General features: G+C 39.8%; 1 protein-coding gene across 2 annotated transcripts in view; it reads left to right on the forward strand.

Moving 5' to 3' along the window:
• Positions 1–4,833: 4,833 nt before the first annotated feature.
• The window catches only part of padi2 (peptidyl arginine deiminase, type II), a 67,241-nt gene continuing 56,393 nt past the window's right edge, over positions 4,834–15,681 (forward strand). The window contains exon 1 of one of the 2 annotated variants that reach the window (XM_034205689.1): positions 4,834–5,008. In XM_034205689.1, the coding sequence (XP_034061580.1) occupies positions 4,917–5,008 (92 nt within the window). In that variant the 5' untranslated portion in view covers positions 4,834–4,916. Of the gene's footprint in view, positions 5,009–6,369; positions 6,544–15,681 lie in introns of those variants that run through there. The other variant, XM_034205688.1, reaches the window with a different exon arrangement.

Genomic DNA, 15,681 nt, shown 5'->3' on the forward strand with positions numbered 1-15,681 from the left:
GCACCGCGGAACGTTTCTCACTGGATGAGTTTCAGGCGTACCGATTATACTGGAGCACCAACTAACGTTCATGACTTCAGACAACAACAAACCACAGTGAACAACAGTGGGAAATGTTGTTTTAAAAAACGGACGGATGGAAGCGTCGATAAGAGCACGGTTGTGTGCAAATTATGCAAAAAAAAATTCGCATATCACCGCAGCACATCAAGCCTCAAGTATCACCTCAATGCAAAACATATAGCAGCTAGCGTGGACGTTAGCCTCTTTTATCGCGTTCACACCAAAAAGAGCCGGTACTAAAATTAGTTCATGAGAACCTTTTTACCCCCACGAAAGTCCCTGCTAGAGAGCAGAGAGCTGCTAGAAAGCAGGGACTTTCGTACGGCTCTCTTGTGAGAAAATAGCTATATTTCTGATTGGCTGGGCGGATTGCAAACCACGCCCCGTAAAACTCCCAAAAAGTTTTGTGAAGCCGCCATTTTATTATCCTCGCATTAGCATTATTAGCATTAGCCCAGCGCAGAAACGCAGAGAGACTAACTTATGGCAACACAAAATAAAACATGGGAGCGGTGGAGATGAGGAGGTGTCGGCGTTCTGGCGATTTACTCGGAAGGCTGCTGGGACTCCCAGCAGCTTCTACTGAAGCCAGTCCCCAACTCCGGGGACTTCCGGCCGGGGACTTTGGGCGGCAGTATACGCCGTGAAGTGGTTTGCGGCCTGCCAGTAAACCCAAAGCAGAAGAAGAAGTGACGTCAGCGGCTTCATTTGCCTAATCCACCCCCAGGTTCAAAGAGTTCTCATGAACCTTTGTGGGAAAAGTACTGCGGTGTGAATGCGCCTAATGGTATACTAAAATCCATGTGAAAAAAAATTGCTTCTCACTGTTCTTAGGTCAAATATGTATATGCGATTAAAAACGCGATTAATTTCGATTAATTAATTACAAAGCCTCTAATTAATTAGATTAATTTTTTTAATCGAGTCCCGGCCCTAATATAAATCACATATTTTTTTGCTGTTGGTTGTGAAATTGCTCCTGCTTCCTCCGCTCTGTGTCAGTGGGGAAGCTGTACATTCGTACTCCTTTCTCTGAGCGATTGGAGCATCCCCAGGCAGCACAGCAAACCATGGTGGCGACTAGGAGGCAGCACAGCAAACCAGGACAACAAGGAGGAAAAGGCACAGACAAACTGCATGATATGCTATTCAATGTTTATTGAATTCCATGTATTTGCAATGGATGTTCCTAAAACAACACATTTAACATCATCATCATCATCATGCTGCTGCTGCTAGTCCTGTCGGTCTCCTGTCCTTTCTGAAAGCCATAAAGATGACATTAGTCATTTAGATAACTTGTGTCCTCAATTACCATGGTTACTGAAACTACCATGAATTTAAGAAAATGGTAGACATTAATCTAATCTGAATTTTAAAGCATTACTTTAGATCCCCTCCCTCTAAATATATCAATACACATTAGAAAGTGATGCTCCTGACTACCATACAAGTTTAAGAAGATAATATTGGTTTTAAAGAATTCAAAGCTATAAATAAACAGCAACAGGCTCTTTAACCAAGGCACTGTTAGCCTAACATGTAAACTAGTTGTTCACACTAATCCTAATATTATCACATAATATTAGCAAATTCTATTTTATTTTTTAAAACATATTGATGTAAATACATACACATATCGATTTGTTGTATAAATATTGCAAATCAAAACCTTTATTCACTAATAATTACCAAAAATCGTAGTTCTATCTCCTGTTATCAATGCATTCACATTGCCCGCCATGAACTTCCGGGGAACGATCCTCTTCTACATGAACCACGTGACGATAACCGTTTTTGAACTTCCGTTGTCGTAACTCTTCTATTATATGGCTCTGGTAGTACCCATAGAGTCCAGTAGAGTGCGGAGCCTGTGAGAGATATAACACATATTTACAACATTGGAAAGAAGAAACCAAAAGCCAACAGGCTCAGTGACCACACACTGGCAGCATGCCACAACCTGAGGGACAGTGAATGAGACACACAGACACACACACCTTGAGAGAGAGAGAGAGAGAGAGATATGTCTGGGGAACTAGGCCATCCCAAATGCATGTGAGAGATATAACAAATATTTACAACATTGGAAAGAAGAAACCAAAAGCCAACAGGCTCGGTGACCACAAACTGGCAATCGAAACATGCCACAACCTGAGGGACAGTGAATGAGACACACCCACACCGACACATACCTTGAGGGAGGGAGAGAGAGAGAGAGAGAGAGAGAGAGAGAGAGAGAGAGAGAGAGAGAGAGAGAGAAAGAGAGAAAGAAAGAGAAAGAGAGAGAGAGGGCAGCGTGGTGTGTCTGGGGCACAAGGCCATTAGGCCATCCCAAATGGCGGGGACTGTATAATCCCTGAGGTCATATAATGAGAGAACACGTGAAATTCGTAACCCAGGGGAAGCTTTATAGTGATGGCACAAGTGTTCGCTTCTGGAAACATTCTTGTGTAACTTGCGCCACACAGGAGTAAAAATACCAGGTTGACCTCTGAATTGTAGTAGAGTAGAATTACAAAGTAACAATAAATTGCATGTTGTACATGCTGCGGTTACGAAAACACGAGACGTCTGACACAGATTCAGACCTCTCTCGACTAATACGGTGCACACGGTCTTGTAGTTGTCCCCGGAAGTTGTGTGCGGGGATTGGAGAGTCGGACCCGGCCTGCTCCAATCCAGATCTTCGGTCACGCCTACCGGGGGAGGAACAGGAAACCGGCATCCAATGGCGTCTGGGCAATGGCACAGCTCATATACATATAACACAGATAGCTGCAAACCCTTACAGACAGGTTAATAGGCAGATAGAAGGTGGAGGCCATAACAACAGTCCTTAATAACATTCATTTTCTGGGCTCAATGTGTGTCTTGGCCGTTTTCGTTGTGATCACTAAATTCCCCTTGTTTATAATATTATCACAGTTCCAAGCAAACGAGTGCTTTTGTTTTGAAATTACTTCCATGAGTTTTGCCCCGCACCTCGGTCCAATGACCATTAGACCATTTAGTAAGGTAAAAAACAAAAAGCAAAAACGCCTCTCAGACGCTCTTCCGTTTACTTGTTTAATAAAGAAAAACAAATGGTCCGAAGATAGACAGATTAATCTCCCTCCATCATGTTTATTTGAATCCGAAGTTCTGAACATGAGCCCGCCCCGCTCGACCTTCTAAGCCAATCACAGCGCGATAATGACCTGCCTTACGTTTCAATTATACTACATCCGTTTCCACTATACTTTCTCTCACACATACATACATTCTTCTCTTGCATACATATATTAGACCCTCCAGAAAAACGCGGGCAAAAATCCTTGATTATGCGGGCTAAAATCCTTGATTATGCGATCAAACATGCAGGGTTTTATGTGATTTTATGCGGTGAAATTGCGGGAAGTTGCGAAATATGCGGAAATATGCGGGAAAAATAAATATTGGGCTGTCTTATTTATTTATTCTCTCTCACACACAACCTGCCACTAACGTTAAACCCCTTTACTATTCAATTAAACACATTCATTGTTTATTTATTGTAAAAGCAATTGGGCTATTTTAATCACACTCTCTCTCACACACACACACACACACACACACACACACACACACACACACACACACACACACACCACACACACACACACACACACACACACACACACACTTCTCCGCCTCATTCTGTTTTCATTTACTTGTTCATTATCTGACCAGCTTCAATCTTGTAGGCTACTCACTTCGTTTCTTGTAGCCCTCGAAAGGGTTTTGGAGGTTGATGCCTCGGTGAACGTGAGTTGTTTGGCTTTCTTGTCCGCAGCAGCAGAAAGCATTTTCGAATCTTTGAATGAATCAAAGTGGGTCGTCACCGTCGATGTTCTCTTATGCTCCAACACATAGTTGCACGGGGTGCAGAATAGTTTTCCCCCACTTTCGTGCAAGACATCGGGGAACTGCTTTGCCCGGTCTTTAGCAGAAATGTTCGTCGGTAAATGAGATGGATTCGATTTTTTCATCTTGGTGTTTTCTCTCTCGTGTGAGCTCCACACGTTCACTCTACGGTGTTGTTTACCTCCTGTGATGCGCAAGCTGATGACGTCGCGTCATCATCATCATCACTTCACGTCAAGACGAGTTAACTTTTTTTCCCCTCAACTTTGTGTGGAAAAATGCGGGGATTATGCGCCCTTTTGATAAATATGCAGCCTTTTAAAAATCTGCGCCATTTTGCTGATTATGCGGTAAATTCTGCGATCGCAGAATCGCGTTTTTCTGGAGGGTCTAATATATTGTCTTCAGACATGCATATATTATTTATAATATTAAATGTAAAAATGTAATGAATGAAGGTTTACCTGTAGGTTTACCTGTAACACTCTCCAAACTACCAATATAATGCTAGGATAATGCTATACAATGCTAACGTACGTTATTCACGCGCTTATCCACACGTAAGTTATTCACGCGCTTATCCATATGCACGTTATCAACGCGCAAAGTTTAAGATATCGCTTTCTAAGCTACGCCGCCGCCACGTGAAAGCGTACTTTGAGCACACCTATGATATGTTGCCGTGACGTCTGACATCGTCATGATGTCACCTGTATTCTACGTCAACCGAATCCAAATTGATGTAGGCGTTGGCGCACATTGACACGCCAGTTCTCCGCTCAGTTAGCTTAGTTTTCCGTTCTTTGGCACAAATCATACCCCATACAGCACCACATCTTGTTGTTCTCAGCCCAGGCATGCCCAGACACTGTGCAAAACCGGTCTGCGTCCTCAGTTGCTACAACGGAACAGCCGTACAGCATTAGTGTCAGAGTGAGTGTCTCGTACACTGCAGTAGGACTTCAGCCATGATGCACCCCCGGACTTTCAGAGTAGATTATGACCACGTTACAAGCGTCGTATGCGTGGTGGGCTCGGGACTTAACGTGAACCTGAACAGGTAGGCTATTGTTCAACCCATTGTCTTCTACAGAGCCCACTTAACACAACTGGGCTGTGTGTGTGGCTAATTGTTGATTTGGGGGGAATTATATGTATTCCTTTATTAAATTGTGAAAATAGTAACGTCTTTTAAGCTATTTAAAAATAAATGTAATTTATTGATTTACTTTAAAAAAGATTCCCATTTAACTAAAATAAAAACAGTAGCCAGTTTATCAGGTGTTTTCTAAAACTATACAGTCTATTACATCAGTTATATAATAAGCTTAGGTTTATAATAGGTTGAAGTAGCCTACAGTTAGAGACGTGGAATTCATTTAATGTTCATATTGGCAGCTACAGATTTGTTGGATTACATTACTCCACCCTATTTATATAAATAAGGGTGTACTAAACAATGACACTTAGTCATTGTAATGTAATTACATCCTGTAACCGGTCATAAAGTTTAAAACACTTTCATTCAAACTGAACATTATAACATTTATGAAGGTAGAATTGATGGCAGGATTGTTTGTGTAGAACATGTAACCAGTCTGTCAGGTGTGTGAAAACTGGACCAGTATTCCAGGTTCTTAAAGGATGGGTAATAAATGAAGTCGAACACCAGAGTGAATGAAGTGAATACTGAGATTTTATAAAGGAAAAATATATATATTGGCACAGGAATAAACAACATTCTTCTAAATAAAGCGCTTGACACTTGGCTGCACCCCAAATAAAATAAAAATAAACCCCCAAAAGAAAATAGTTCTTTGATCAGATCCTGTAAGGTCCTCTCAAAATCCTACCACTGGTAGCGGAAAGATGAGGTGTTCAGGTTGTCATTGGTAGCTCGCCATCCCCCTCGTCAGGGAGAAAATCCAGAGTCCACAATTCAGAAAATCCAGAATCCACAATCCAAGGGTATCATAAAAAAAACAGCCTGTGTAATATAACACGGCTTAAAACATTACAAATGTATCTTCAACACATGTGCATCAAATATCATAACTGTGCAGTGCTAAATTATCAATGCAAATATACACACATTTAGATACCATAATATGGAAAACTGTTGCATTGTAAATAAAAGATTCATTCTAAATTATTAGAAATTAAGATCAATGTTTGATAGCATAATACGTACTTTGAGTGCACCTATGATATGTTGCCGTGACGTCTGACATCGTCATGATGTCGCCTGTATTCTACGTCAACCGAATCCAAATTGATGTAGGCGTTGGCGGACATTGACACGCCAGTTCTCCGCTCAGTTAGCTTAGTTTTCCGTTCTTTGGCACAAATCATACCCCATACAGCACCACATCTTGTTGTTCTCAGCCCAGGCATGCCCAGACACTGTGCAAAACCGGTCTGCGTCCTCAGTTGCTACAACGGAACAGCCGTACAGCATTAGTGTCAGAGTGAGTGTCTCGTACACTGCAGTAGGACTTCAGCCATGATGCACCCCCGGACTTTCAGAGTAGATTATGACCACGTTACAAGCGTTGTATGCGTGGTGGGCTCGGGACTTAACGTGAACCTGAACAGGTAGGCTATTGTTCAACCCATTGTCTTCTACAGAGCCCACTTAACACAACTGGGCTGTGTGTGTGGCTAATTGTTGATTTGGGGGAATTATATGTATTCCTTTATTAAATTGTGAAAATAGTAACGTCTTTTAAGCTATTTAAAAATAAATGTAATTTATTGATTTACTTTAAAAAAGATTCCCATTTAACTAAAACAAAAACAGTAGCCAGTTTATCAGGTGCTTTCTAAAACTATACAGTCTATTACATCAGTTATATAATAAGCTTAGGTTTATAATAGGTTGAAGTAGCCTACAGTTAGAGACGTGGAATTCATTTAATGTTCATATTGGCAGCTACAGATTTGTTGGATTACATTACTCCACCCTATTTATATAAATAAGGGTGTACTAAACAATGACACTTAGTCATTGTAATGTAATTACATCCTGTAACCGGTCATAAAGTTTAAAACACTTTCATTCAAACTGAACATTATAACATTTATGAAGGTAGAATTGATGGCAGGATTGTTTGTGTAGAACATGTAACCAGTCTGTCAGGTGTGTGAAAACCTCTATGGTGAAAACTGGACCAGTATTCCAGGTTCTTAAAGGATGGGTAATAAATGAAGTCGAACACCAGAGTGAATTAAGTGAATACTGAGATTTTATAAAGGAAAAAATATATATATTGGCACAGAAATAAACAACATTCTTCTAAATAAAGCGCTTGACACTTGGCTGCACCCCAAATAAAATTAAAATAAACCCCCAAAAGAAAATAGTTCTTTGATCAGATCCTGTAAAGTCCTCTCAAAATCCTACCACTGGTAGCGGAAAGATGAGGTGTTCAGGTTGTCATTGGTAGCTCGCCATCCCCCCTCGTCTAAAGTGCTAAATTATAAATGCAAATATACACACATTTAGATACCATAATATGGAAAACTGTTGCATTGTAAATAAAAGATTAATTCTAAATTGTTAGAAATTAAAATCAATGTTTGATAGCATAATGTAGCTTAAACATACCGTCAGTTTAAATGCTATTTTATTCTGGAAAAAAACGGAAGTTCTCAATACCAAGCTTTTATTCTGAAAATCCTTCATCTCCGGTTAGCATTTAGCATGTGGCTAATATACCATTTCCTATAGATGTGACTTTAGCAGCGAAATGACATGGAGTGATGCACACCGAAACCTACTGATTTAACACTACAACTAATTGAACCAAGATATTATTATTGCTGAATATTAAATGAAGGTACAGTTTATTTGAATACGTTATTGTTTACAGACGTGGGTAGCATGTGACAACATCCGGAACTACCGGAAACCAAAATGCTGTGAAGTATTTCCTGTATTATATATGGAGTGTTGATTTCAGCGTTTGAAATGTATTTAGATGAAAAGTCATGAAAGAGGTTAGGAGGAGAAGAGGCGAGTCTAGTTATACAATGCATGTAAAATGTCGAAATCCTCCGTTTAACGCAATATCGGACACAGAAGAACGAGGGGGAAGTCTCCTACGTCACCACAGCTCCTAGAGAGGAGGAGCAAACGGCCAGCAAGCGGGAAGGACGAATGCTTGTGAGCTCTTTTCTGCACGGCCACGACTGCGAGAGGAAGCTGCAGCCTTTCTCTCCTCACTGAACAATCTTCTGCTTGTAACATTACCGCGCCTTTTTATTAATTAAAGAACCCATTTGAAACTTTTCAGAGACTCCATTTAGTCTCCTTTTCTAAAGCTTCTCTCCTGGACGCGAGAATAACGAACACAGTTAACAATTTGGTGACCCTGCTGACAGGATCTTTTGAACCGGGAGAGACTACAGCCGGCTATTGGCCGAGCCGCTAGCATCCGTTCGACACACAGATCAACTCGTATCAACTCGGTAAGAAGAAGCCTGTTATATCGTATTCTTCAATAGTTTATGCAGGACAATGTTAGGTCTGTGTGTTTGACGGCGGCCAGCGGATCCGGAAACTAGCTGTGCAATTAATGTTAAAACAGCCTAAATTCATAAACATAGTTATCCTATAACACGTGGCGTTGCTTTGTCACAAGCAGGGTGAGTTCAAATTCCTTATTTTTTCTTACATTTAACCCTGCATGCTATTCGTTTGTCTGTTATTACATGTCGGCTTGAGGCCAATCACTTCAATAAGTGTCTCTTGTTATGTTTTAAGTTAACGTGAATGGCTTTAGGCCATTAAACAGTTGGGACTGTTTGAGGCAAGAACACAGCCACAGTTGGAAGCTGAGGATATTGGAGTGAGTGTTTAAACGACAGTGTGACCCCCAAAACACACCAGGAGCGTATGCGCCGCGTTACGTTGCGGCTGCGACCTCCTCCTGTGTCAACACACACCAGACGCGTTTCAAAACGTTGCGGAAGCGGAGCGTCGTGTGTGCAGCCTCGCAGTTGTTGTTGATTTTGGAATATTTCCTGGACATTTGTACTTCTACAAGTAAGTAGGCTATACGTAGTTAAATGGTTTATGTTTGTGTCTGTTTAAATCGTGTTTATTGTTGTTATTTCCTATTTTGTTGTGTTGTAGACTACAGACACAGTTAATAATAATTGTAATATTCCAGTTATAAACGACATGAATCAAAGATGTGTTGCTGTATTTTAGTGGTAAAAAAATATGCATTCATCATCATAATTATTCTATATATATATCATTTACAGTGCCTCTAAACCGGAGGAGAATGCTGGCATGTATTCTCCTACTTGAAAGACTACGGGGGGATGGGGGGAGGAGTTTACCTTACGGCTGCGCCGCGGCAAAAATAGGATTCATCCTAATTTTAGAGAAGCGCTGCGCCGAGCCGCTTCTGGGACGCGTCTGAGCCGTAACACGGCGCGTGTGGTGTAATAGCACCCATTGACTAGAGTGGCCGCGATCCTTACGACCGCCGCGGCGCGGCCGTAACGCGACGCAGACGCTCCTGGTGTGTTTTGGGGGTGAGGCTGTTTTAAAAAAGTCCTTTTCGAGGAAAAGGCCTGAAAAGTTTGAAGCTTTCAGTGGTTATTCTTTTCTGTTTTCAAACAGACATTGCGTGTTGTTGGCGCCAAAGAGGTTTTTACAACCCACCTCGGCTCCGCGTGTCGTTTGGCGAGCTGCTTAAAATCATAACAGGAGGGAAATCAGGAAACACCAGGATACCAGTTAAACAATAATCTGTTTTAATTATAAAAGGTAATAATACAATGCAATACAATTCAATACAATATAATTAGGAGCACTCCTGCTCTAGTTTCTCGTGCTGGTGGGATCCTTCAGTTCTTCGCAGCAGGAGGAAAAAGAGAACGAACTTAATACAACACAAGCTTATATATGTCACAAAAAACGGGAGGAGCTGAGTCAGATTATTCTCATTGGGAGATGTAAAAAGATGGCGTCTCTTAGCGAATCAGCGCGAGCCAGGCAGATAATAAACAAGTGTCTCGGAGGTTGTGGCAAAATACATCTGGTGTCTGTTATCACACATTCTTGCACAGCTTTCCCCCACCCCCATCCTGCAACTTTCCAGAGACTTGAGTTGTGTATAAAGAATATTCCCTTGCTCACAAAGATAATACATATTAATAATCTCATATTTCCAGTTTCTGGTTACACAGACTGCTTAATATGAATACAAAGTAATTAAACACACACATCTACTATTCAAAGTATGTAGACTTCACTGACATGTTTGAGATCTGTTAGAGATTTAAAGGGATAACTGATCCGCTTTTCAAATCTCCGCGCGTCCCTATCAAGCTGGTTATGATACAGGAAGGAATCCAGAGCTACCAAGTAACCGTTAAACAATAATCTACTTTAATGGTAATATGACAATGCAATACAATCATTACAATACAACATAATATATTACAATTATATTGTAATGGTTAAGGAGTATGCCGGCCTACTCCTGCCCTGGTTCGCGTGCTGCTGAGATCCTTTCGGTCGGGGCAGCATGTGAAGAGAGACCGAACGCCAGGGATCTCCAGGAGATATACCAGAATAAGAAGGAGGGGTTAGGGGTTAGGTCAGCTGGTCATCTTTTCAGGTCATCTCATTGGGAGACGCAACGCTGGCCAGCAGAAAACCAAACAGGCTCACTTTCCAACAAAAGGTCTCAAGGCCTGCATACCTACACAGTGTGAGAAAAAGTTTTTAGAGAGTACTTGTCCATGGACAAGTGAGTTTGGCAATTTACTTGTCCGAATACATTTTTCACTTGTCCAGAATGGACAAAAATTGGGGCCACTGGAATCTTCTTCTTCATCATCGTATTTTACATTTTCCCACGGTTTTTACGACACCGCTAACGTAAGTGAGCGGTAAGATTTTACTGCATCACACATAGGGTTGGGTATCGTTTGGATTTTAACGATTCTGGTTCTGCTTTTCGATTCCGGTTATTTTCGGTTCTCAATTCCGGTTCTTTGAGAGGGTAAAAATAAGTCAAACTGGGAGAAAAATATATTTATGAAAAGATTAAGTCAAATCTGTATTCCTATTTACAAATCACTTCATACTGTTGAATTTCTTACGGTTATTGAATACAATTATATAAAAATAATCTCTGCATTGTTTAGTTAGTTCTAAGTGGTGCAGTTTGAGAATGTACAATTGGCCCAGTCTCCTCTGATGTTACACTGCAACCTGCCTGTGAGACAAAGTCCAACCACACATGTCCAACACATAGGACATAACCTAATAATAATAATAATAATAATGACACATTAGATGTATAGCCTATAGGCCTAGCGCTTTTCTACAACTCAAATACGCTTACACATGTCCTGCAATACACATGCTGCAGCTGCTCACTGTTTGTAAAAGTAAATAAATAGTATTTTCATTTCAATAATGTACTTTCTATACCCTGCTTCATAAACAATACTGACATCCCTGTGCTCCTCTGAGTCTGGGGGTCTGGGGATGTGAGGACAGCGCGAGGACACAGACAGGGAGGTTGCTTTACTTCATAAAGGAAATGGTGGTCAATATTAACAACATAGGAGTTAAAACGCTTAATAACCTTCATTTTGTGTTAGAGAAAGAACATAAGAAAGTTTGACAAAGATGAGGCTGTTAATCGGGCAGCTGAACCGCTGTGTGTAGAGAGAGAGAGAGAGACGCTGAGCTGCACCATGCAGAGATCAGCTGATACGGAGCATAGAGAGAGCTGCAGTCCGCGGGACTCGGCCTCGCCTCCTGTCCTCACAACTCTTATTAATCCCGGTACCGGACAATTGTTATTTGTTCCTACTCGGAACCGTGTTTTGCTTCCCAACCCTGCCACTGTGCTACACTTCCCGCCCGCCCCGCCCAGTCTAACTGTACAGAAAGCGGCGAGATGCATTTCCTTAGGAATCGACAAGCAGAACCGAAACTAACACTTCTAAACGAACAATGGCGGACACGTACAATTTGTGAATGAGTTCTGCCTTTTGTAAACTGAATATATCAATAATTTGTCAATAAATCCGGCCGAAAAACGTCACTTGTCCGCCGGACAAGTCAATTGAAAGATCTACTTGTCCGATATTGTAAATAACACGTCCCGGACGGTGGGACGTGTACTTTTTCGCACACTGCCTACACCTCCCCCACAGAGCAATAAAACCCTGTTTACTCCAACCAGCCCAGAATGTTTATAGCCATTTTTAGTCCTTACATTTATGAAAGGATAAAACAGAGAAATCAATATAAAACACAAACACAGGTATTGTTTGAACAGTATTCACTTAACTGCTACTATTGATAACCACCAGAGAAACCCAAGGGACCTCTCTTAATATCTATCTGGAATTTGCAACAAGACTTTCTGCCATTTCAAATGTAACACACTTCTTAAATATCAGATGATAATACTCTACAGATCTTAACAAGAAAGTACTCTCATCCCCCTCGCCCTCTGTCCTACATAACTACACCTCCCCCACAGAGTAATAAAACCTGTTTACGCCAACCACCCCACAATGTTCATAGCAATTTTAGTCCTCACATTCATGAAAGAATAAAACAGAGAAATCAATATAAAACACAAACACAGGTATTGTTTGAGCAGTCTTCACATAGCTGCTCCAATAGTCTTATATCTGGGGGAAATCACCCTGTTATTTGCACAGACTTTCTGAAAAACACTTAATGGGTAATCTTTTCACTCAAAACAGAACTCACAAATAGCCAAAAAAACACCCTTTTGATTATATGTAAAAGTGGAAGAAAAAGACCATTGCGCTAATCTACTTTAAGAAAAAGGGAACATTTGTTGAATATAAAAAACCTCTCTATATTTAAGAGGAAAAATGTACTTTGTTCCTTCAACTATTAACACACAGGAATGTATAAAACCACACATATATTAGTGATAACATGATGCAACACACCTCTTATATATCAGGTGTCATTAAAATGAATATACCAAAAATACGCTGTATCAATTTTTCCCTTCAAACTTTCAAGTTACTTCAATTTCCGCACAGTGTGGATTACGACGAGAAATGCGACATTCGTGCGTCAGATAGACGATATTCTTCTGATTGTGTTTGGATAGCGTCTCATTTTGTCCCATTATAGCGTGTTTAAACAGAAGAGATAACCATACTGGCTCTTAAAGTAAAAAAATGACGTAGATGGCTTTGAAGCCTACGACGTAAAGGGTATGAGGCCCATTTATCATTGTAAATAAATAGAAATGTTATTTTAAACTACAGTGTTGTTTTGTGTTGTATTTTCTAGACTAAAGATCACCCCGCCCTTATTTCAACTCCCCTGTGAGAGCCACGAGGTGTATTTCCAAATCCCTTTATTCTTCAGGTTAAAGGTTGGAAATCAGTTGCCATCTTGTCTTGCCGTCATGTTGACAATCAGCCACACGGCAGTCGCCATTTCGTGAAATGCTTATTGAAAGTACTCTGTTTGTTTTAATACACCCAGTACCACTCACATGAGGCTAGGCACTCCATCTTGAGAAGGACAAATCATATTTTTTGGCAGAGTTGGAACTAGAAAATAGTCAGGTTATCTTACCGTTGGAAGTTTGGTATTTGGAGGGAAGTAACCATTGTATTTCCTAAAAATCCAATCTGATTTTGGAAGTTTTTCTGCTTGCAAGTGTGTATTGGCGTTTTTTTAAAAATATTCCTGTTTGCAAATGTGTTTTGGCGGTTATGTGCTGTGTTGTTTTACCATAGTGTAATTTTATTCCCATTTTTAAGAAGGAAAATAAGCTTTTTCTTGTTAAATAGAGGTCAGTTTTGCAACAGTTATCCCTAGTGGATTGAGCTGGAAATTACAATAGCGCACTCTGCTGGTAGTACGGGATTATTACACATATAGAGGAAACACCTTTTAGAAAAAACCACAATAACATTTTGAAGTTTAATTTCAAGTGTTATAAGTGAACACATGCTTCAATTGCCGAGATAGAATTGCAAGTGGTTTCTAATTATAAGATAAGAAATTGTACATAATAGTCTTTCAAACAAGACTGTAGAATGTATTGACATTTGCATAAAACCATACACTTCAGTATACACAGTACACACTAGATTTAGATTTTCACCAGATTTCTATTTTCATATTTCAAAAGTCAAAATAATACACTGTACAATTTTATTTTCAACATTTCTGATTTCAAAATTTGCATAATTGTTATCTTTTAATTTACTTCATTAATAAAAAATTAAATCCTAATTAAAAAAAACTGTTAAACTAAAAAAAAAATAAAAAAAAAATCTTTAACTTCAAAAAAATAAATAAAAAAAACAGATTTAAAGTTAAGTTCGGATGACATATTATTTATCAGGAACGAAGGAGCTAGTCAGAGGATTGTTGCTTCATCCTTGATAACTTAATAATTCCATTCAAGTATTTAACCTGTTAAGCCCCGAGCCTGTTTTTCAGGTTTCAGGCTCGAAAATGACATGCCCAGAACAAATGACTATAACTTCACTTCTAAAAGGTTTATATGTTTTCAAAGCAAGGTTACATCTGTGAGTTGGATGTAGAAGTGTCAGAATCAATATAGATTTTTCTGTGTCAGAGTAAATTTAGATGGAACATAGCAAAAAAATGTAAATTCCTGTCTCCGCCTAAAGAAAACCCATTACTTATAGTGAAGACCAACCTTGAATGATGGGTTAGTAGCCTAAAAGCTTTAGAAATCCAAAGTATAGCATATAATAAGTACCCTGTATCAAGATTGAGGCAAAACAAGTGACATTTGACCTTTTTAGAGAGGTTTATGAAAATAAAGTCCAGGCGGAATAAGCTTTGGGCACATTTGGTTCCATCAGTGCCATTTGACCTTTTTCAGGTACCAGACTATAAAAATCATTGTATTACATTGAATCATCACTATAGGTATTCATCCCACCCAAAACAACAACAACAAAAAATATATATATATTTTTTTTTAAATAATTTTTTTTTAAATATATTTGTGTGTGTGTGAGTGTGTGTACTAGGTGTGTGTAAGTGTGTGTATGTGTAGGTGTGTATGTGTAAGTGTAGCTGTGTGGGTATGTGTAGGTGTGTGTAGCTGTGTGGGTATGTGTAGGTGTGTATGTGTAAGTGTAGCTGTGTGTATGTAACTGTACCAACGCACTATACAATAAAACCACACTGTAGGTCATTGTGTGTAGGTGTACTTGCACAATGAAAAAAAAAGGAAACATAGGTAACATTTGACTCCAACTGGGGCAGATTTATTTCAAACATTTTACCAACACACTATAGGCATGTAAAAACAAACATTTTACCAATGTACTGTACAATAAAACCACACTGTAGGTTTGTAAAAACAACAAATATTTTACCAACACACTATACAATAAAATCACACTAGGTATATCAAAACAACAAGTATTTTTTTTTAAATAAACACTCGCAAAACGTTATACCTACCTGAACTTTATACCTACCTGAATGTTCCAGTATTTAGGTCGTGCCACTCCCTGAAACAGTTCTTTTTGACAGTGAAGCACAGAGGGACCTGGCACTTCCTGAAGTACACAGGTGTCTTCACCCTTTTGAGTCCAGCATCTAGGCCCCTCCTGCAGTTCTTCCTGACCTTGGTGGCATCTTCCCCATAATACTCGGACATGCATTTGAGTGATGGAGGAGGGGGTGGTGGAGGTGCAGGGCCT

Source organism: Gymnodraco acuticeps, unplaced genomic scaffold (genome assembly GCF_902827175.1).
Source record: "Gymnodraco acuticeps unplaced genomic scaffold, fGymAcu1.1, whole genome shotgun sequence".
Classification (NCBI taxonomy): domain Eukaryota; kingdom Metazoa; phylum Chordata; class Actinopteri; order Perciformes; family Bathydraconidae; genus Gymnodraco; species Gymnodraco acuticeps.